Source organism: Strix aluco, chromosome 3 (assembly GCF_031877795.1).
Source record: "Strix aluco isolate bStrAlu1 chromosome 3, bStrAlu1.hap1, whole genome shotgun sequence".
NCBI lineage: Eukaryota > Metazoa > Chordata > Aves > Strigiformes > Strigidae > Strix > Strix aluco.
Window position 1 is genome coordinate 74,237,585 of NC_133933.1, and position 24,743 is coordinate 74,262,327.

The 24,743-nt window shown below is 37.1% G+C and overlaps 1 protein-coding gene across 6 annotated transcripts in view; it reads left to right on the forward strand.

Moving 5' to 3' along the window:
- Nucleotides 1–880: 880 nt before the first annotated feature.
- The window catches only part of TRDN (triadin), a 244,571-nt gene continuing 220,708 nt past the window's right edge, over nt 881–24,743 (forward strand). For 4 of the 6 annotated variants that reach the window (XM_074819204.1, XM_074819207.1, XM_074819209.1 and 1 more), the window contains exons 1-2: nt 7,916–8,509; nt 8,703–8,859. In XM_074819204.1, the coding sequence (XP_074675305.1) occupies nt 8,817–8,859 (43 nt within the window). In that variant the 5' untranslated portion in view covers nt 7,916–8,509; nt 8,703–8,816. Of the gene's footprint in view, nt 1,007–7,915; nt 8,510–8,702; nt 8,860–24,743 lie in introns of those variants that run through there. The other 2 variants (XM_074819208.1, XM_074819206.1) reach the window with 2 other exon arrangements.

The following is a 24,743-nucleotide window of genomic DNA, read 5'->3' on the forward strand; positions in this document are numbered from 1 at the left end:
TTTCTGTCATGCACCTCTTTGCAGCATATGGGACATAAACATGGTCATGAACATCAGCTTAAATTTGGTGATGTGTGAAAAGTGCACGTTCTGGTTGGTTGTACTTCCAGTCCTGCATTTGTCGAGTTTTGGTGCTGTCTGACCTTTGTTATTACTGCAGTTGAACCATAGGGTTGCTTTACCCAGCTGTCATGCTGTTTCTTATTTGTAGAACAGATAACATTTTTTGCTGTTACTCTGAAATGTGGGGAATAAGAGCATTGTTATATCTGTCTTCCGCAGAGATTAAGTAAAACCCTAGCTACCTTCCCTCTCTCAGACAAAAAAAAAAAAAAATCCTAACAAAAAAAATCCCCAAACTCCCCTCTCAATTGTCTGTTACCTAAGTAACAAGAAACATGGTTTCTTCTAGTTCATTATAAGGTAGCATTGTTAAGTGAAGCAGAATCCAAATATCCAGGTTACGTTTGCTTCACAAAACCTTTCACCAGACATGCATATGAACAAAAGTTTGAACTGTCCAGATAGCTCAGGAAAGAGGAAGAACCACAAGTGATCAGAGAGGAAAATTTTTAAGGCACTAGGGATATAAAAATTGGATTTTATAGCCAAATGCCCACTTCAAAAATTGTCTATGAATTTAAAATATACAACTACAGTTATAATTTCCAAGACTCACAAGATAATCTCAAGCACAAACCTTTACACTGGAAGCCAAATCCCCCTGATGCAGAAAATACTTGTGTCCCAGTCTGGATTTCTTTACAGTGGCACAACGGCTCGGTGTCCTTCACTACTGAATCTGGCTGCACGGCCCCTTCACCCCACAGGGAACAACTGCCAACAGCTCCTTGGCAGCTGCGGTTTGTGCCAGTTGTACCAGAGCTGCACGGTTTCCTCAGGCCCCAGGAATGCAGCCGGGAACTTCCAAAAGTCCCCAATGTCCTTGCCTTGCCTTCCGAGCTCTGGGGACGCAGCTGAGGATCTTCTACTCTGTGTCTCTGGGGTAACACTTTTATTTTCATTTAAACTGTGAATTTGGAAAAAGAAATGGTTTAACTGTCCCTTAAGGACCACTGTATTCCTCTACATTTGGTCTGTGTTCTACTCTTTCAGGGAAACAGGGGGAGGAATAAAGAAGAAGTAGCAATTCTCTTCAGTAAACGCTTTGCAGGCAAATATTCTTTATGGTTTGCATTAAGAAGTTGACTTTGGACATATGTTGGAGCTTGGACAGGAATCTGATGTGACTGACAGTGACAAATGGTGACGTACTATTCAAGGAAAATCAGTATATATCCACTATGATGAGTGATAAAGACATTAATGCTCAAACTTATTTCTCCTTTTAAGTGATCCTTTATTTTTTAGATATACTTTTTTTCAGTGCAGTTGCAGCTGTCAACACTGACAAGGTTGAATTTACTAATTCATATCTTCCACTTGCACTCTGTAAAGAAGCTAAATTGCCTAATGAAAAAGCTCCCCGTTTAGATTTTCTTTTTAAATAGTGATGATAATAATAATAAAGTGGGTTCTTCATCTGAAGTTCTGACTTTGATCTGTCCAAGACTGTGGCTAGAATATGGAGGAAAGAAAGAGGAAACACAAAGAAAAATTATAGCTATTGTTGAAGCAAACATTTTTTTATAAATCTGGTTTCTCTCACGTAATTTCTTTCTTATAGCTGATAATTGCTGAAATATTTTGCCTCCTTTATATTTTTTTCTCCTTTCTTCTGTCTCTGTCTCTATGCATACTTGTGACAAATAACAGATGTCAGTTTTTCTTAAGTATATTGCATTGTAGGTTTTTGTATTGCTGGCTGGGTGACTGACTTTGTGGCACAAAAAAGGTTAATTCCAGATGCAGACTTTTGTATTTCAGGAGTCAAAGAATGATTTATCCATTGCCAGGAGCTGATATCTATCCCATCTGTGGAAATGTATAGCTCAAGCAGGTCTTAATGTCCCAGGGCAAAGAGGGACCTGGGAATAACAGGAAAACCCACTGTTAAAAAAACCTCACAGGAGACACACACTGTCTGCAGGACCACTCCTAGAGATGCAACTGTATCACATGCACGGGGACGTCCAGGACAAAAAGGCCTACTTAAATTTGCAAGAAAGGTCTAGAATGTATAACCTTCTATTATCCAAGCCTATTTCCACACTACTGTTGCCTTTCTAATCAAATAAATGGAGCTTAGCTTGGAAGTGGCTTTTAATTCACTGTGCCCAAGCGTCTGCTTTCAGAAAAGCTATGAAAGAGTCAAAATCCATATGGGCCTCCTGAGGTTTTGACTAGAGTTATTTACAAGGGGAATCCTTTGCTAATGTGACTATGGGAAGTCCAGTCAAGTCTGAGTGTCTAAGAACATGTGGTACATAACGTAACATATCAAGCAGAAGAATAAGTCATTAAATAGAAAAGAAGGTGAGATTTCCCCTTGGTTGCGAAGGTCAGTCTGAGCAGATAGTTTCAAGCATCCCCAAAGGGGTTACATTAGTGAAGATACTTAAGTGCTAGTTTTACTCCATAGTTTTTGCAATTACTTGGCTTGAGAACATATACTAGTCTTTGTCTTTTCACATAAGACTTTTGTCCAAAATTGTCTTTCTTTTCATCTGTTTTTGGCAGTGTGCTCAACTATGATCTTATCTAGAAAAGAAACCAAAATTTATATGCTGATTTCTATTGAAACTTTTTTTAAGAGAAAGGTCCAAAAACAAACTTGAAATGTATCAATGGAAATTTGGAGCTGGGTCTGAAATTTGAAGTTCAGGAATGATTTTGTTCTTTTATTACACATAACTGTGTGATATATTGGTGAGTCAGCATAGAAACTTGATTTAAAATAAAATGTCGAAAAAGCAGTCATTTAAAAAAAATAAATTCTATTCTCAAGGAAAAAATCATCAGAAGTGAAGTCATCTTGCTTTGAAAGAACTTTTTTGACCAGCCAGCACACGAAGCCCATTAGGATATTAGAACAGTTCTCAGTGTTTATGACAAGGATAATTCTTGTTATGTCAGAGCCAACCCCCATCTCTACTAATTGGTTGGCTACTTTTTATGTTCTGTACACCATCAACCTTGCATGCAGTTTGTCCTGAAGAAAAGGGCAACTAAGGTGGACTTTTTGTCATTGCTTCTTATAAAGGGTCAGTTCCAGATATCCCTTCTTCACTACCATGGAGGTTGTCTTATCTGTGAGACAGCTTCTGAGAAATTTCCCAGATGTGAAAGTAAAGCCACAGGGTACTAACAAAACAATGGTCATTAAAATATCAAGAATAAAGTAGATCAAAGGAAAAGAAAAAGCATATAATATGGAACTGCTAAAGCTCATCCAAATGCAGTCCACCTTGACATGCTGTAATAGATGCCCTCCCTGAACCTAGCTCATAGTAATACTTGGTACAGTTAGAGCAAAGAACACTGAAAAAAACCCCACTCTCCTAAAGGGGCTGTTTTAGCCTGATTTCCCTCCACTGACCATCTACTCAGTCAGCTTACAAGAAGACCAAGTAGGATATCGTGTAACATCCTTGTTTTCTGGAAGTAGTTTCATAATTAGTGGACCTTTTTGAATGTTAGAAATGGTTAATTATTCAGTTACACACTCAGACTGAGGTTACATCAGCAGTTTTGCATTATGATGCCTAATTGGGAGTGTTGTCTATGGTAAAGTGAAATACTCATTGTCATTTCTTTTCATTTCTACTCATTTCTTTTGTGCCTGCTGAGTTTCTATCATGTAGCTTTGGAGTAATTTCTTTTTGTGTAACCTAACCTACCAAATGCCCCTTAATGAGCTCAGAGTGCCAAGGTGATGTGACCCCAGTGTGCTTGTCAGCTGTCCCCAGGCAGAGGCTGATTTGCATTCAGACCAGTCTGCCTACAGAGACAGGGCTTCTTAACTGTCTGTCAGTTGCTCACATTAAATGTAGGACAGATCTACTATGTAGTTCAACTGTCTCCTACATATTAAAGAAGAAATTGTTTAAAGGTAATATGTATACAACTCTTTAATTGAAAAATAAAGCAGACTGATTTATGAGAAAGTTAAAACATATACCAAGCTTTAACCTAGATCAGATATGATACCTAGGTCTTGTTTAGTTCTGTACTTTATCCAAAATAAGTCTACACTTTGGTCATGTTGATTCTAAAAACGTGCAACTGTTATTCAGGAAATATCAATCACAAATGGAAAACAATTACTTTAGAGTCGTGTAATGGTCCATAGACCATTTCTGACATCTCTGACTGATCTGGACTTCAAGGACATCAGAATATGAATGTGTGCTCCTATTCATACTGAAAAACACAGGGTATTACCACTGAGACTGAATGAAATTCTCATCTATAAGTAACAACATTCCTAAACAAAAATAATAATAAAAAAAAAAAGGAGTGGAAATGTCTGTTTCAGTGGAAACTAGCTGATGCCTCAAACAAATATCAGTATTTTTCTTCATATGCACATCAAAGCACAGTGACAGACATCACTCTAATCCTATATTTGCTTCTGCATGTGTCTACTATTCACTGGATTCAGTACCATCCACCCTCTCCCTAACATTATACTTTCATCCTATATTTAGTTCTTATCAGTTGATTACTGGCTGTTTCTGATAACAACATACTCCAAGGATTCATCAGAGATATTGGAGTTAAGGTTAAGTTTCCTTTCCTTGACCCTGCTGTGCTACTGTGCATGCACTGAGATACAAAACAGTTTTATTTTGCTTAGTTTGATTTTGTATGCCTGAACTCTGAGAATTCCTCAGTAATGTGTTAACAGACAAGCTCAAATATTGTTCTGCATTTTCTTGTTGACTGACGGTTTTACTCAATTCCTCAAATCCTTCCTTGTATTGGTATGAAAGTCTCTCTTCTCATTACCTAGTAATTCAATGTGATCTATTGTCTTTCCCTATTCCCTTTTTAATAATATCATCAAGGCAATCCAGAAATCAGCTCATAAAGTATTCATATGGTCTTACTTTGATTATATGAACAACGCAACTTTTCATCTAAAAGCAGGAGTTTGTATTAGAGTTTGTCAAATAGTAAACCTCTGACATTTTCCTAAAATAAGATGTTCAAATAATTGTTTTTCTTTGATTCATCAGTTACGATTCTCACTGAAATACACATTATCTGAGATCAAGGTACATGGTCACATGCAGACATCTGTAGCAGCATACAGTACTTCCTTCCCCCCTCTTCATAAGATTGTTACAGGCAACTATAGAGCAAAGACAATCTTCATTTTATTTTCTTTAACACAGACTTGTATATCTCAGGAATCTGGTGTGAGGAGGGACACAGCCTGCTGCTACAACTCTCTCCATCTCCACTGAATATGAGATCTGATCCCAGGAAAGTTTGTTTACCATGTAGCCCCTGTAAGTGGGAAGGGAGTACCTATTGCTAACTTGAGCCAAGAGCATTTTCACATTGTGCCTGAGACCTGATGGGAAGAAAATTAGGAGAAACTGTGTATGTCCAGGCTTGGATATCTCTTGCAAGAACCAAAGTAGTTTTAAATTTTTCAGTCTTGTTATTCTTTGAAATATGAATAAGGAGAGAGAAAGGACATGTTACAAAAGAAGAATTCCTATGAGGTTAGACAGAGAATGCTCCCACCAAAACACATTCTGGATCAGGTTCAATATATAAGCTAGGTCAGGAAATTAATGTTTACTTTGTTGGATGAAGATTATAGATTTTGTGACAGCGTTCTGCATAGTGTGATTTCACAGATTAGTGTAGAAGAAACTCCTAAACTTGAGTCAGGTGCTAAACTTCAGATTTTAACAAGATTTCTAACAAGCCTTAAACAAAATTTTGAGAATTGCCTTGCTTAGACTCCTAAAGAAGAAATATGATATTCTGTATAATCTTCAGATGGTAATGTTTGTTTTTCAGAATAAATGTACATACACATAAGCAGAACTTGGTTTACCTCAGTTCTGTGTATTTTTACAACAGCCATGATTATCTTCAGCAGAGGTGACACCCAGCTCCCTTGACTTTGCCCCCCTTAGAGTGAGTGACTGTGTAACTTCCAATACAGTTGCCTAGAGCTATACTTGCTGTAAGATATTTGTGCATATGACAGCTTTTGCCTGCTTTCCAGAAGGAATGTTTTGCATATACAAGGGATGCAGAGACTACCAAGCAGTTCTCTTTCTGGCCACTGGGTTGTTGTTGTGGAAAATTGATTTCCAGTTGGATTCTCTCACTTCCTCTGCTTTTATATTTTGCTTTCAGAATATGAGCCTATGATTGAGGGTGAGCATAAATAGCAGCAAAGGAAGTAAGGCATGGAGGCGAGAGGGCAGGTGGTAGGAGCTGAAATGGAAATAGTGAGGGACAGGCAACCACACACATACAGTTACACAAACAGATATGTCTGTGCAGAGTCCACAGTCTCAGGGTCTTGCTACATAAAACAAGAACAAAATTCAGACATTTATATTTTCCCTAGTTCTCTCTTCTTATATACCTAAACTGAGCCTTTATTATTTTATTTCAATTTGAATAGCAAGACAAGCGAAAGCAATCCTGACTTCGCAATATTGATTAGCTCTGTGCTTCGGGTATTCAGCTGAGATGATACCTCCCACATCTCAAGCAAGTCGCATAGCTGTCAAAATACAGATAACCCAAAATATTTAACTGTTCATGTAACATAGAACTGCTCCAGCAAAAGAGAAGAAGTAATGAAGAAGAACAAGGGTTTTGCCATATTATCACACATCCTAGCACCCTTTACTAACCACTGAGCTATTGTGGGCAGCTATTTTGTTGATGAGAATGTGATTCCACAGAATATTTTGGTATTCATGAAAGAGTATTTTTGAAGAAATCAGGTTTTCTTTAAAATCTTTTCATCAGCCTTAGCAAGGAGGATGTTCTGAAAGACAGGCTAAAGGAGCAAACGGAGGGTTAGGAGGATGATCAGAATCAAAACTTGCCAGTGCAAAAGATTTCGTCAGTAGAGATGAAGAAGAAAGGGGATGGAGCGCTGATTGTAAGCTTTGTCTAGAAAAGGCTAACATTTTCAAACATGTGGTGGGTTTGAAGTGTGTTGGACTAGAGGGAAGAGAAAAATCCTGTTTGTGACTGTAAACTGTTCAGTGAACCTTCACTTCTGCATCTTGTGCACTGGATAGGTTTCTTTTCTTATACTTTGCCACAGAGCCAGGTGCTTATATCTCCTGGGGGGAAGATGAGAAGAGCAAATGCCAGCCCATGTAGTGGAGATGAGGTGACTATAGGTTCCCTAGTAAGAACTGTTTAAGATGGTTTCTGATTTCATGTGATGATGACATTTATGTAGAGGTATGCTGGCTTGAGGGTACTTTTTTGCTAATTTCATTTTCAAGCTCTTGCCCACATACATAATTCCACAGCTGTGAAATTGCAAACAATGCAATGAAAAGATTGCTCAGGTTTTTAAATCATTATTCTTATTTAAATTGTTAATATTTTTGTTCCTCTAAATGGTTTTAAAAGGGTATTTGTTTTCAGTTTTATAAAATCTCGTTTAAAATCACAGATTTTTTGAGCTTTTTGTTTCCATGAATCAGACATAGAAAAAATCTGATCTGCTTAATATTTTTTCATATTACCTTCATGCATTTCATCTACATAAACTACTACTATTTACATTTTTAACAGTGTTCTGTAATACTCAGATGAACTTCACAGGTATGTGTGATAATTGCAGCAAATCAGAAGAGTACCAAAAAAATCCAAACTGAAGAAGTTACCAGTTTCACAGGTTTAAAGTGGTGTCTTAGTTGGGTCTGAACTGTGTCTAAGAATCAAAGTGGAGAAAATCACCTAAATTTACCCTCCCCCTTAGTCAGCGGTAAGCCTCATAGGACCCTCCCCAAACCAAATAAGGCCAGGAAGAATGTGCTAAGCACTGAGTGTGCTAAGAATAAAGTTGAGCTGGGATGGATAAGGTTACTTTGAACTCTATATTTCATGTTTCCTGACATACCCCCCAAAGAACTACAATTATGCTAGCAAGGCTGCAGGAGCATTAAACAGCTCTTTCCCAGTTATTTTGTTTTTTGCTGCCTTTCCATGTGTTCCTATCCTGTTTAGAGCTGGTCTTTTATACTTTTTATCTGTAGTGTGCATGGTTCTTCAGATATTAGGAAAAACACGCTGAAGATTCACCGTGGGGCATGGCTATTTCTGTTAGAAGCTGATACTTAAGACTGAGCTTTAAGTGTTGCCTCTGGAAGGCCTTAGGTTGCTCTGGAAGGGCAGGAGTCTGCAGAGGAAACAGAAAGTTCAGAGGGGTGCAAAAGAAGAAGGAACAGAATTAGAAAAAGCAGAGGACCTCCCTCATTCTCACTCTTCAGCTCCTGCAAGAGCCAGAAACCCAGAAGTATTATCTAAGCTGCCACAGTAGATCTTGACCTTTTTAACAGAGTATCTCTTACCATCACCACCATGGCCGAGATTGCAGCAGAAGGTACAGTAACTATTTTCAAATATAATTAACCAAAAATGATATGTACTTTGACAGTGTAATTGAGCTAGCATGTCAATATGATTTGTTGCTCTTAGCAAATACCATTTTCACTCCAGGATCATTTAATTTTGTTTGTCAGATTGTTTTGTACTTTTCTTACCTGTTTTTTCTTTTCTCTTTTTCACTCCTGTAGCCAGAGTTTGTACCAGTTACTGAAGCTAGATCTCTGTTCACCTCTAAAAATAGCGTTAGTCTCATTTGCAGAACGCTGCTTAGGCAGCTCCATTAGAGTGATACAAGAAGGGGAATGTCTGAATATCAGGTGGTTCCACACTCAAGCCTTTGCTCAGGTAAAGCTTTGGTAGTTCCTTATAACCAGAGATTTGCCAGAGTCAAAATAGCTTGGTTTGGTGGCCCTGATTTTTCTATAAAGAGCACAGAGTATTTGTGAACTGTACATGAAGTTACTGAAGGGTAAAAGCTATCCACTCTGCAATCCTTATTCAGGTAAACTTCTAAAGGAGTCAGTGAAAATTATGCTGAAATAAGTATGCCAGAGCTAGGCCTGCAATAATGAAAGCCAATTGTATTAACCAATAAATACATATTCTAAAATATGAATATTTCATGTACTTTAATATTTCCTGACCATTCATATTTAAATAACATTTTAGATGCATAACAATATTTTATCAACCACAGTCAGACAGGGGATATATTTAAAATGCAACCTTCTTTAAATTTAATACTGAATATTTTAGTGGAATTTCATTCGAGCCTTTTTTTTCCAGTGTGGATTATTCTACTGTTTATCCAAATTTAATAATGACAATGCAAAAAAAAATGTTTTTAAGCAGTCTTCTGAAAGCTATTTTTATTGTTCTTGTCAAGGTTATGTGGCATTTCAGTGCATGAAAGTTGTACTTTTCACCTTCCATTTTTCATTGTTAATATTTGTAAGACGATCTGCATTAAGCACTATTAGAAAGTGAGCCTTTTGTCTTCTAAAGGATTGATGTTAGACCTGTGTCAAACTGTACAATACTTGCCTTATGTCTGGTTAGCTACAGCAAGGAGATGATGTGCGTATGATTTTTTAATCAGCAGTTGGACGGATCTATAATTTGCTTCTGGCAGCAAACACTACCAAAACAGGTGGCTTGGCCTGACAGCCCTGATCCAAATGCTAGCACTAGTTTATCTGGATATCCTTAACCAGGTTGGTTGGAAATATTGGTTATTTTGTAACTGCTATCAGGGAAATCTGTGAAATTAAATTTGTCTTCCAAAATTTCTGCATTAATACCATTAGTGTCAGAGGAGCGGTATGGAAGTACCTCTTGCAAGTTTCTCCAAGCAAAAAAACCCCTCCAAATTAACAAGATTTTTAGTCCAAAATTAATAGCAAAAATAGAAGACTTTTCAATCAGTCTGGAAGTGACTTTTCAGTCATTTAGCTTATTAAATAAGAAAATAAAAGACCTTAAAATAAAATAAAAATATAACAAAGAATCAGAAAATGTTTTTATAGTGATTTTATAGTGTTTTTACACTATAAGCAATACTGTGTGTCTTCTGTGTTTTTTCTGTGTAAAGCAATAGATTTCATATGATAAGGGACATCAGCTCCACAGAAATCTGACATTCAGCATGACAGGTAAATAAGCCATATAACTAGTTTAGTTTAGTTTTGTTTTGTTTTCTTATATTTTGGGTGGACTTATGTTGATTGGCTGATTTTTAAACTCTGGATCCATGAGATGGAAATTTTATTTATGGCACAAAATTAAGAATTCAGCCTGGGGCTAATGTTTCACTGCAGTTTATTTTCCTCTGGGGCTACTACTGGCACTCACAAGACAATATGAAAGTTCAGATCTAAACTTCAGCAACATATAATCTGGACAAATAAAAAAAAAATAAAATACCTCTTGCTTCACACAATTCCTTTTTGATTTTATTTTGTTTCATGCTACATCCTGGCCCATGATTTGCTGGGGTCTTCGTGACATTGCTATTATTATTAGGATTAAAGTACTTGCTCCTTGTGATAGGTATTCTTAACTATTTTATACTGGCAGCCACACATCAGACTGTCGGGCTCCTCTGACTTTTGGGGTACAATGCTGACGTGTTAGAGAGCACGGCACAACAGCACAACAGTGATGCAGGTTTCGACACGGCCATGTCCAGTGTGCCTGCTGGTTTAGAGAGATGGTCCAGCCCTGGCAGAGTAATGCTGTTGGTGCACATCTCAAGGTATCTTCTTCTGACAGCCCATGTCAATACCTTGATCTATTCAGAGACAGATGCACAGGGCTGATGGGGTGCTCTGTCAGGTCAACATCACTGTAATGACAGTGAGACTAAGTAGCTTAAAAATGTAGCCAAGCAAAGACCCTGGCCTGTCTACCTGCATGGCAGGCTACAAGGGCTGCCTATTCATTTCCATGGGTACAAATTGTTAGTTGTGGAAATACTGGTGAAGCGTGCCCAGTGAAAGACAAAAGGAGATCTCTGAAAAGAGCAATTTATACATGTCCTTAGAAAGTTGGCAGGACCTAGGTCTCCTGCTGGCAAATGTTTAGGAGAAGATTCCGAAGGATTATCTTCAGCATCCTCATATTACATGTAATTGCAACCACAGAAATGTACTATTAAAAAGTGGAAGTCTTAAAACAAAAAAATCTCAGTACAAATACTAAGTACTCTGTCTTTGCAACACTCTTGGGATTTTTATTATTATTATTAACAATAATAATAATAATAATTTATTATTATTAATTATCACATTTCAGCTGTTACTGAGTATTCTGTAATGGCCAGAGACTTTACTGTGATCCATTTAAGAGCTTGCCTAGAAAGCCATGGGTATCTAACTATGCTACTCTGTTGTGATTATGAACACAAGGGTTGGACTGAACTCAATGGCAGATGTAGTTAGAGCTGCCACTGCTGAGATACGAATACAAAAAGCCTGGCACCTCTGAGAAACTGCTTCTACCAATGTACAGCTTAATCTGTATGTGCACAGTAGCTCCAGCAGCAGCCCATAGTTAGTCCTTTCTAGTCCAATCTACTGCAGGTCACACTGCAAGGTTGATGGCTGTCCCCTGGCACTTTATCCTCCCCCGCACAGAAGAATGAACAGAGACTCAGCTCTGCCTGCTGCAATGCACTGGAGACTGTGCACTGATCTAATCCAGGGAGGTGAGGAGAGGAGAAACACAAGGTTTCTATGCCAGCTGTTTGTCTGCCACAACTTATTTCCCCAGCGGAGCAAGAGAGAAGCAGGAGTCAAACAGAAATGTGACAATGAGTCACAATTCAGTCCTTATTTTGCTGCTGAGAGTGTGCAACTACATATTTCCTCTGTCTTGGAGCAGGCTGCAAGGAGACAGGCTAGCCCCGAGGCCACACACAACTTGTCAGTGACAAAATCAAAATTAGCTTCTGGATTTCAGTCCTTTTCTCGGGCTATCTGATAACTACAAAATAGTTTTAAGATGTAAACCATTTCAAAAGGCAGATTTCACAAGATCTGTATGCTTGAAGATTAATATATGTGAAACTGATAATGTATGAGAAATAACACACAAGAGCCAGAGGGTAAAATCATAATGACTTCATGAGTGTGATGGCCAGAAGCTAACAACAGTCTCCAGTTGGCAAAAAGTTTAGCAAAGTCACACTACAGGCAAGAGGGAGATAGCTACTTCTCATGGTAATTCATGAGTTGCTGCTAGAGGTGCGAGTTGTGCCGACTGCAAAAGGGGCCTAGATGAATAAATTAGATTAGATAATTCATTTGGATGACTAAAGGCATGCGAGGTGTTTCCTAGCTTCAGTTAGATGCTGTTTAAGCACTGAGTTAGGACATTTCTATAGAATTTATTTTGCAAATTTGCAAAATGAAAAGATGTCTTCTTTTTCTGGTTTTCAGTGTTGATGAGGAAGCAGATAGTACACCTTTTGCAGCGGGGTAAGGAAAATATAAGTTTTGGCAATGATTTTTTGAAGGAACCAGTCTGCTCTTGTTCATAAGTACCAGGCAAAGTCAACAGCCTAATTACCTGGAGAGACAAAAAGTCAGAAAACACAGGACTGCCTGTAAAAAAGTAAGACTTTGAGTGGAACAGAAGGTCCAAATTCTCACTGAAATTCCTTAAAACTTGGATTCCCTTGTGTCTGTGGGTCTGAACTACTGAGCTGCTTAGTTTGACTGTGACCTCAGTGCTCTCTCATAGCCTATTGAGGCAAACAAGCGTGAGGCCAAATTCGTCAGCTTAAGTTTTATGTTTAAGAATTTATGGGCAGTGTTACTCACAGCTGGTATGGTATCTATGCATGTTCAGTTGGCACAAAGAAACTCTATTGTTACCTTAGGTAACCCCTTAGAAAATAAGCTAGCTATGGACAGCAGGAAGCCTTAAAACCTGTAAACCAGAGGTTTAAGTGAATGCATCGTGTTGCTGGTCCATGATGGGCTAAAAGTGTGTGTGTGCAGTTTACTTGTGTACAAACAGCTGGACTGTATGTCTGATCATTTATTCAAAAGAACCTTGTGCTCATAAGTATTTGGAACATATTTTAAGGTTACTTATATAATGAGAAATATGTGTAAAAGCCTAGTAGCATTTTCAAGTTATTGGGGTAATCAGTTCCCACTGATTTAAAAATGAAATCTGTGCAACTATTTTGATTCTCAGAAGTCCCAATCTACACTTTCAGGTATCTAATCCTTGAAAAAAATCTAGTCTATAAATATTTGGAGTACTTTTACCCATTGCCTACAATGTAAACACTGAGTAAGAGATGGATTCATGCTGTTTTTTCTGCTCTGCTCTGGAAAGTAGAAACTGGTTTAGTTTAAAAAGTGTTTCATAATATAGGTCTGGCTTCAGTCCAGGACACACTGAGGACAGAGAAATCTGAGTTGCCCTCATTGTGGCAGGTCAGCTGCTTACAGAAATGGAGAAGCTTTCCTTTTCTTTCTGATGCTGATATTCCCTGGTTTCTGCTCTATTTAGGAAGATTGAACTATGGACAGTGCTCATTTTGCCAGCATAAACCACATTTAAAGTAGTAGAGGGTGGATTACTTTAAATCAAAATGATTGAAAAACCTTTTAAATCACAAACTTTAATCATGATTTAAATCAGCAAACAAGAAACCTGCATTTCAAAACCGCAATTTTAAAAATTTTTGCATATATCTTCTATCATTTTTTTCCTCAAAAGAATGGAAAAGAGACACTGATTCCTGTTGGCTGATTACTAATATGGTGACTGAATACAGACTTTCTCACTAAATTTGTGCCTTTTACTCCTAGAGAGAAAGATAACCTAAATATCTGTCTATTAAACAATTCTATAGTTCAGGAGTCATTTATCCAGATTCTTAGTCTTTACATGTTGGGTTTTTTATGATAGAGAGTGGTGAATGGTGCATTTTTTTTTTTGTTAGATAATTATTTCATTTTTAATTGTGATTTCGGTCAAGCTTCATCAGGTTGGAAATTGGAATTCAATTAAAATGGTACAAAGCCAGCATTTTTAAATTGTTTATTTGTGTACTGTAAATGTACTGGATATATAGGAAAAGTCAATTTTAAATAGAACCTGTTTTGATAAGCTAAGTGATTTATTAAACAAATATAATACTGTTTGTAATTTAGTTTCTGGCCATGGCACCCCACAAGAATATATAACTGATAGAGCTCATTTTCTGTCATGTAACGTTTATTCAAAGGTTAGAGAAAGAAAACATATTTTATACTTTAAAAAAAAAAAATCCTAATTACTTTTTGACATAGAATAAGATAATAATTGAGTTCAAATAGTAAAATAAATTGAAATTAAGAACATATTCTTTGCATTTACAAACAGGTTATACTCTCAAATAAAGGCTAGCTTAATTTGACTCCATCTGCTTAGCCAATGATTTCCGACAGCTGAGTGATTTCTTTAACTTTCTTCACAACTGTAATGACTTGGTCATAGCTTTTTGTTTAAATAAAAGTAATTTCTATAGATAGTATTGTAAAAGTGTATAGTAAGGTAAAAGTATAGTCCTTAGCACAGGTTTCCTTAATTTCATATTTAATTTTTTAAAAGTGTATTTTTAAAAGCATTTAAAGAAAACTTCAGTCTGTGATTCAAAAAACACCACAATTATATTCCCTGCCTTCCCCCACTGCAGCACCATTTGAGTGGGCCTTAAAAAGGAGAATTATCAAAGATTAATATTGAAATGCCTTCAGTAGTTGCAGATGTCTAGATAGGTGTAAAACAGTAACAACATTTTTTTTTCCTACAGTGCTTTCACAGTAATTTAAAACCAGTTCAAACATTTGGTCAAAGAGAACTTTACAAAGACTTGCAGGATTAGTACCCTTACTGCTTTACATTGACAGATCACGCTGATAACAGGGAACATGAAGTAGATAAGATCTGAACTGTAAAGCCACTGCAACTAAAGACTTAACTTAAAGCTATGGACAACTAGCTATGCTTCTTATCCATGTAAATCCACTGTCATGTTCTCTTGTCAACTTTAAACATTTTTATTGGAAATTATGGTTATCTCATATTTTAGTCTTAGCCTTGTGTCTTTATATAAATCTTGCTTTGGTGAATTGTAACATGCCCATTCAGACTTTAGAGCCCTGAGTGGGAATGTGTTTAAGCAGTATATGGTCAAAAGGGACAAGCAAGTTTTAACTTCTAGTTTTTTTCCTAATATGTGTCTAAGAACAGTTGATTTATGTAAGTAAGTCTACTTCAGGAATTATGAAACAAGTACATGGCTACCAAATATTTGACAAACGGTAGAGATAGGGACACCAATGGGTAGCAAAGATACCAGATGACACTGCCAACGGATCTCGTCCTGTCCCACATTCTGTTCGTTTCTTTATAGCCTGTGATAATTTTGCTCTGTAATGGTTTTCCTTATTGTCTTTCTCTTCTCCTCCTTCTTCCAATATCTGAGAGACAATACTTTAGGTAATATGCAGGAGATGTAACTCTGGTCCCTTCACTAAATGCAAAACATAATCAGAACATGATGAAGCACACAGTAAGCAACTACATTATTCTTCAGACTCATTAGATTTTGAGGAAAAGAGCTGAGCTAACAAAACAGACCATATAATGTACAGGAGGCTAAACAAAAAAACTGTAGAAGATGCTGATTTTTTTTAAATCCCAAACTGTCTCATATGCTAAAACTCACCTATGTTACATTTTCAGTCAAATCAGTTCAGTTGCTCAAAGTCATAGTCAGTGCTGGGTTTTGCCCTTAGAAATCAGAATGAAAAAGCTGTGGCTTTAGATCCTGAATAAGCCTCACTTGAGTCTTGTGGTTGATTTGAGCTTTCTTTAGAATCAGCCCTACAGCACAGTATGATCTTAGTCTCTGGCCTAAAAGTTCTGCTTGGTGCCATATGAAGGCATTTACCATAAGAAAGGAAAATATAAAATGCCAGGCACAGAAAAACTTTCTCACTGGAGAAGTCTCTTTCTATCTTCAAAGATAGTTTTCAAAAATCCTTTACAAATATGTAATGAGTAAAGACCTGCTACTCCCTGTACATGCTTATGTTCTCACAACTTCAAAAGTATCTCTGTACCTTTGCCTGGAGTCAAATTGTCAAAGGCACAATGACTTTAAGCCTTTGTAGCCTCCTTTGGTGTGTAAATGAACTCATTTTTTTCCTATATTCCATATGTAGATTTAAGTTGTGGTTCTTTATGCATGTCAGGAAGGCTAAATCTTGTTTCAGTCTTCTCTAAGAGGTTATTCACAATTGACACAATTACCATAAATACAGTTTTCTGGTAACTATTTTACTGTTTTTAGAGGCATAATTTAATGCATCTATTCAAATGTTAAGATCCTAATTTTGCTTTGACCTTTTCCTCCTATAACAGCTAGGAGCTTAATTTTGGCTTCAGCCCTATCTATGTAACCTCTTCCAAAGTCAACTGAATTGGTACATAAACATATATGATGCAGGATACAATTTAACATCCCAAAGAGGCAATATCACGTGTATACCATACAATTCAGTCTATAGATGCTTCATAGATTTATAATCCCAATATTTAAACTGTAATTGTAACATGAATTTTGTATAGTTTCAATTAGTTTTCTTTTTCTAAGGGAAAACTTCAAATGCTCTTCTTCCTAGAGATTTTGTTGCATCACCATTCATGATAGGATTAAAAAATGTGAGCATTTCTCAAGCAGATACAAAGTTAGACTCACCCCTTTAAATATTTATTGTTGGGGTTTTTTTAATTATTTTTTTTATTTTCTTTTACCAGGAGTATTATTATAACATTCATTCTAGCAAAAGATCCATGATAGAGGTTGAATGTGACCCCTGTCTGCTTGGGACAGCTACATGACTAGATGTCTCACTACATGCTATCACTTGGAACAGAACCACTACATACTCTGCTCTTAACTTGTGTCACAACCTATAAAGTCAATGAAGACGTTATTTTGGTAGCAGAGAGTGAATTCTGAGGATACAAGGTTTTCTCCTGCTTCAAAAAAAAGAAGGACTCACAAAGCTTTTTTTTTTTCTTTTCAGTTTTTAATCTATAAATATATTTGATAAAATTATTACTTTAGTAAGAGCCATGTCAACTCAGAACTAAATGCAAGCATTTTTTTCATAGCAAGAGTAGCCTTGTTACCAGACACCCAAGCAGAAATAATCCATGTGAGATACATTTATCCTAAAATACATCTCTTGTTCTAGACATCATAATTTTGTATTGATTACATAAAAGCTGCCTGAAATGCTCTGGAGAATGTAATGCTCTACTCTGCTGTCAGTAAACCAGATGAAATTACAAGTTTCCAGGTCAGTAATAACCAAAACTCTTCTTTCCCAATCTACTCTCTCTTCCTTCCCCTTCCAGAAATGAGTGCAGCAGGGCCCTCTGCCCAGAGACACACCTCCATGCCTATTCCCTTCACTCCCTTCTTCACAAGTGAGACATCCATACATTTTGTAATATAACTTTATTATATTTTGCCTGCAAGTTGCTCTTGAACCAGAAGTTTCCAGTGATCTGTTGTTTCTTCTTTTAGTGATGAATACAGAGCTCATGTAAGAAAGATCATAAGGGAAACTTTGCTAGGTGTCTGTTACTCTGGAAAGAAGGGAATGTAGTAACGTTGGAAATTATGGAGAAAACATCTACAAATATGTGAGAATGCAATCTCAGGAAAGCCTTTTTGCTTTGCAAGGTTAGCTACAAATATTGATGAGGCTTCAGCACACACTTAAAATTGAAATGAAATGTGAATTAAACGTGCATATGCATATATTAATGCATCAGGGGGCAATGTGCAATTTTGCCCGAGTTAATGAATTAAGATAATTTCGGCTATACAGACAAAACAATGATGAGGGCTAGGTTTTTGTCTTAAAAAACAATTAACAGGAAGTTTCTTTTAACAATATATTTGCCATCATTTCATTTGTTGCCCGGTATAGGCTAACGTGTTTCACACTTTGAAGTGCTAAAGGCAGTTTCACAAAAGCGATACAAATAACTAAGTTAGTTTTACAAGATGGTTGCTATCCACTCTTCAGTGTGTCATGCTAAGCATAGAAAAACAGAAATAATACTGCATCTGCAGTTTGTCAGAACTATAAAGTGACGTTAGATCTCTTTTTTTAAATTTATTTACTGTGGTAGTGCCTAGAGGTCAGGACTGCATTGGACTAATCACTTTACTTCCTGTAGCAAGAAACAGTCTCTACACTAGAATCTTACAATAGTTCTAACTTGTAAAGATTCTTTGATTTCCTTAATATTTTAGAGAATAAAGTCCTCTCGGCAATAATTTTAAACTTTAATGTTCTAGTAAAGTAAATATTAAACTATACAACTCTCCAAAAGTTAACATTGAAATTCTTGACAATATTTTTCATACTTACCTGTGTTATTTAGGTATATAAATCATGCGTTATGTTTTCTGCTTGCTGACTGGATTTTTTTTTTTTGTGAGTAACCCAAACAAGAAGAAAAGAGGTTACTCCACTCTCCATTCTGCTGGACATCTAGTGGGCTTCGGGACCTATGAGCTTCCTCACCGCTCCCCGCCAGAGCCATTTGTAGTGGGATGCCTCTCCTCCCAGTGCTAGATGGCTGTGGTGGTCCCATGTCCCCATTTGCAGGGAGGAGAGCAGCTAAGCCCGTGCTCCCCATAGGCACACACTTCTGCAACCCACCTTCATTCCTCCCTTTCCTCATCTTTGGTCCTTCCTCTAATCATCCCATCTATTAAATTCTTAGTTCCACTGTCTCAAATCACCGCTACTCCAAGCAGGACAGGCAGCAATAGTACCTCTCACTTCTTGTACTTACAGTGATTTTGAGTCTATTCTCAAGTCTCAGAAATCTTCTTGTTCTGAAAGAATTTTTCATGATAGCAGAAACTTGTGTTTAAATAAATGCTCATATTTAATAAGTTTTAAAAATAAGGCTTCAGACCCTGAAATATAGGGGCCTAAATTTAAAACTAGACAAGTATCTTTGCAGGCCTAAGGCCCAAGATGTCTTTCATAATAAGACTTTTCCTTAGATATTGCAAACATTATGTAAAATTTCAACTGACCCATGTCCATTCTTCTCTCTATGGCCCTGAGATACTCTAGGAGATGCTGAATGCAACATAATGTTTATTTACAAACATCATCAAGTTGTAACCACTGATTCCCTGTATCTGCAGACTCAGCCACTTCCCCCTTTATTCTTTCATTAAGCTGTTTACATTTTCTCGGCATTTCTCAAATGTGAACACAATTTTACCTTCCAGATGTTCCTTCTTTCCATGAAAATGCCCAGGTAGACAGATATGGATTGCATCTTCTCTTGAAAATAGTTGTATATCACTTACAGTGGAGCAATTCCAGTGTCAGACATATCCCACTGGAGGAGACAGTTGTTTTCCAGGTGAAACTATTTAACTAGCAACAAAAACCACTTTATTATGCCATTATGTGTTTGTTCTCTAGGCCAGAAATCTCATTTTCAGCCAATTCTACCTCTCTGTTTTTCTATGTTTATATGAATAAGCAGGAAGGGAAACCTTTCCTCTTGTCCTGTAGGATGTCTGTAAAATATTGTGCAGAAGTCTAAATTCCTGGTCATATAGGCACACAGGACATAACAAATTATTATCATTAATATTAGGTCCCTGTTTTAAGAATTAGAAAGGAACGGTGAAATGAAACTTGTATTAGTAATTCCCTAGAAAATTTCCTAGAACTTCTTCCCACCCTTCACTACTCATTTTCTCAGATACATGGTGAACGGCCTGTAGTTCACTATGTAATATGGAGATCAATCTCTAACCTGAAAAACAACCAACCAACCAACCAACCAACCAAATACTTTTTTTTTTTTTCAAAAGAATAGGTATCAAAACAGACAAAAATGCATAAAGTGTGGTAAAAAAAATGAGTGGTTACAAAAGCCTGTGAAGTCCTTGTTGTGTTCTAGTGTTCCTCTTTCTGTTCTCAGTTCTCATCTCTGAATGTAAGCAATACCCAAAGTATGTACATTGTCTTTTAGAGTGTGCTGTATTTAAGTAAATATAAATTAAACATGAGATACATCATTAATGTACTTTAGAATATTCTGTGCATTCTGCAGACAGAGAAATGGAGATGTTGAAGAGTCATGTTGACATAGCACTTAGTGATATGGTGTAATTGGGAACTGTCAGTGTTAAGTTAATGGTTGGGCTAGATGATCTTCAAGGTCTTTTTCAACCTTGATTATTCTGTGATTCTGTGATTCTGTTACTAAGTTGCTGATTCACTTTTGGTAGCAGAAACATTTCTTGTGTTTTGTGTTTCCAACTTGCTTAGATCCTAGGATGACAAAGTGGGGAGATAAGGAAATCATAAATTATTCTGTATTTTGTTATAACTAGCATTTCATGAACAATTTTTAACATAGATATGAATAACATGAACTTCCCAACACATGGACTATTAATTTTCAGTAGATCTCTTGTACAAATACCATTTTCATAGCTTGTGCACTTCCAAAGGTATCATCTGAATTTATTCTGTATAAAAGTTACCTGCCCAGACTTCCACTATATGAATCTGCAAGTGCTTCAGCACTCTAACTCTTTTTAATTTATACTTCTTTCTGCAGAGAAGTAGCTCCTGACTAAAGGTGATGTGAATTGAAGTATCAGCTGGGACAGAACTACACTGCACATGATATAAATCCTGACAGTACTTTCCCATGACAAGTAGATCTTACACTTATAATTGCAGACTTGTTATCAACATTTTCAGCACTTGATCACAGAAATGGTGACTTTAACAAGCCCCTGATGTTTAATGGTCTTCCAAGGCCATTTGTGTACTGGTTTTCTAGGGAAAAACTCTCTCTGAGGAATGAATACCCAAGGGACTCTGTCAGGTCATAGTCTGTAGCCAGGTCTGAGAATTTCTGGAAATGGAGGGAAGAAGATCTAACCTGTACCTGCCCATTCAGTGACAAAGAAAATGTTCCAGCTCTCTCTCACAACAGATATCTCATGAATGTCCCTTAAAAGTCAACAATACCCCTCCTGCCCTGATCAGCAGGATGAGCAGGAATGAACTGTTGATCTGGACTTGGAAACAGGCTCAGCTGTAAAATAAGACTCATGTCTTATTTAAGTCTTATTTGCCTGGTTAGGTGGTGCAAACCTTTTGTTACAGTTCCTAGTGGTGGAGAACCATAAAGACACTTTATTTTCTCTCCACTTACCTGTTCAAAAGTAGCCTGACTGCACAGGTCCTGGGGAGCACACAGGATTCTCTACAGTATGTAGTAGAGTTCTTTAAGAACATCATCCTGTACATTCTTTCTCACTTCCTATGTGGCAACTGGCCTAAGGTTTAAATAAAGCACTGCCTTAAATAAAAAGCCAAGAAAAGTTATAGCAAGTATAGTACAATGTCTTATGGCCTACTTCTATTTCATGTTGTGAATGATATTCATTAGTAGTCATTCAATTATTTTAGATACATTTTGTGTCTATTCTTGCCTTCCACCATAACACTTTAATAACATTCTGAATGTATTGTACTTTTTTTGGGATGAATTGTGTTCATGAGTGAAAGATTATCAGTTACACGACCATAAGAATACAGTCAATGTAAGCTGTAAGGCTGAAATATCGACTGTAATGTAAATGTTCATCTTCAATAAATGTGAAAGTATGCATTTTTTATTTATTAACACTTATCTAATTACAACTGAAGCTGCACTCTATTGATATAAGAGAAAAGGAAATTAATAAAGAAAGGTTAGATGATGAATAGGTTTTTGACCAGAATATAGCAGCCGGCAAATTCTTGCAAAGATGTATAGAGAATAACTAAGTAGGTCTCGAAAGCTTTCTTAAAAATTTAGAAAAAAACTATCAACTTCTACATCTGCAGAGGACATCTCTATCTCTTTTCATTATACTGACAAATTTATGAGTTGAGACTACTGTATTAATATTAAATAAACATCAGAGAATTGCTTTAAAGTTTCCTGAAATTAGAAAGTAGCAGTAGCTTTGGTACTCTCAAAATCCAAGATGGAAAGATTTCAAGAAACTTTTATACATGCTGAATGTGTATAAATCCCTTGAAAAGATGGGTAAAGAAGTTGACAACTACACTCAGAGGACCTATCATATATTTAGCTTAAACATTACACAATGTAGAGGAGCAATGAGCCAGAAGTGAAAACAGAAGATGCGGGTTCAGCTCTGTCTCCTGCCAGACTTCCTGTACATCCTTCACTCCTCACTTAATTGGTCCCTCACTTCTTCTCCTTCAAATGAAAATAGTATGGCCTTAAATCAGAGTGTGAGCTGGAGGGAAGATAAATGTTAGAAGACTAGGAGCAAATAAATCTGGATTTGGGGATCTATAAAAATACCCAGAATAGAATTGCACATTTTGAATATGACTTGAGACTATGTGAAGGTTTAGTAAATAGGAAAACATTGTGTTTATATGGACATGTTTGAGCATCACTAGAAGATTTGTGAATATAGCACAGGCAGTTTGGAAAGCAATACCAGGCTGAAAAATGTCCTTTCATCTGCTGTCTCTGTTTCATTGATATGGAGCAAAAGGTTTTTTCTGTCAGATGAAAGAGAATGGGATGTAATCAGGACAAATATGTATAAATATCCTTTTCAGTCATCATCGTTGAACTTCAGGCACAGGTATGAAACTTTGTTCTCTTTTCCTATCACCATGAGAGTCAGGGAGTGAAGCACAAAACAGCTAAGGTTGGGGCAGGATGCCAGGAACATTACAGAGGTCCTGCAAGTGTCTGATGTTCATAGAAGGCACTTGAGCTGGGTGGAAACTTTGTAGCACCTGCTGTTGCTAGGATTACTGGATCTCCTACTATATGGATCTGCTATTACAGAGACTGTGGGGAGGTGTTACAGCTTGCAAATGAGAGCTGAATGGTTTTGCGATGACTTTGTGCATGTTTACAGAAGATGGTAAAGATTATTTGATTTAGAATCTATGGAGAAAATAAGGAAACTCATTCCAACCAGGTCAAAATTTTTCCCTGGTGTAGCTCACTTTCTGTTCCAGTTAGCAATAAAAACATGGAGGGGCCACCTCAAGATGGAGGCTTTTTTAAACTCAGAATAAAATCTTTTAAACTGCACTGAGGTGAGACTTCAACATTATGACTGCTTTTTGGACTGATTATGCCATTAAAAAGGTGGAAAGGTTTTCTTATGTTCTAAGATGTATCCCTGAGATTTGAGGACTGCTCTGCTACTTATATGTTAATTAGTCTTCCATAATCAGATAAGGTGGACCCCTATTTTGTCCCAGTCTACTGTTTTAATACAGACATGGGAATTGAAAGAGGCTGTGAATTTCAGAAATGTTATATCAAATGTAAGTAAATGGATGCACCATCCATGTGTAGGCCAGAGAGGTGACTAGAAAGGGCAACTCAGAGATGTTTCAGCACTTTTCTTCCATTTCTATGCCAGTGCTAGTTAGAAAAATGCAATGAGAGTGATTTAAAATTAATTACAATTTTGCAGAATTCTATGTTCTGCATAATCATGTGTAGTTTGAATTTGTTTTCTAGAATTTGGAATCTTATATTGTTTAAAAAATTTCACAAATATGTCTCTCAATAGAGATTATATTTAGTTCATGTATATTGTACATAGGTTTATCAAAACAGGTATTCTTCCCGTTTTGTGTAATATGCTTAGAAGCTTAATGTAAGTAGGATAGATATTTTAGACATACTCCAATATATAGATAGATATTAAAAATAAATCATCTTCTCTTTTAGATATCTTTGAATTCAGAGAAGATTTTTGTCTTACCTGCCACTGAATAAGTTTAAAGGACTGTTAGCCTACAATTAAATCATAGAATCCTAGAATGATTTGGGTTGGAAAGGACCTTAAAGATCATCTAGTTCCAACCCCCCTGCCATGGGCAAGGACACCTTCCACTAGACGAAGCTGCTCAAAGCCCCATCCAACCTGGCCTTGAACACTTCCAGGGAGGGGGCAGCCACAACTTCTCTGGGCAACCTGTTCCAGTGTCTCAACACCCTCACAGGAAAGAATTTCTTCCTTACATCTAATCTAAATCTATCCTCTTCCAGTTTAAAGCCATTTCCTGTCATGACATGCCCTCGTAAAATGTCCCTCTCCAGCTTTGTTGGAGGCCCCCTTTAGTTACTGGAAGGCTGCTATAAACTCTTCCCGGAGCCTTCTCTTCTCCATGTTGAACAACCCCAGCTTTCTCAACCTGTCTTCATAAGGGAGGTGCTCCAACCCTCTGATCATCTTCATGGCCTCCTCTGGACCTGCTTGAACAGGTTCATGTCCTTATGCTGAGGACACCAGATATGGACACAGTACTCCAGGTGGGATTTCACAAAGGTAGAGTAGAGGGGCAGAATCACCTCCTGCAACCTGATGGTCACATTCCTCCTGATGCAGCCCAGGATTGCCCTGACCCATGTGCAGGACCTTGCACTTGGCTTTGTTGAACTTCATGATGTTTGCACAGGCCAAGATCTCAAGCTTGTCAGGGTCCCTCTGGATGGCATCTCCCTTCCCTCCAGCGTGTTGACTGCACCACACAGCTTGATATTGTCAGCAAACTTACTGAGGGTGCAGTCAATCCACTGTCCATGTC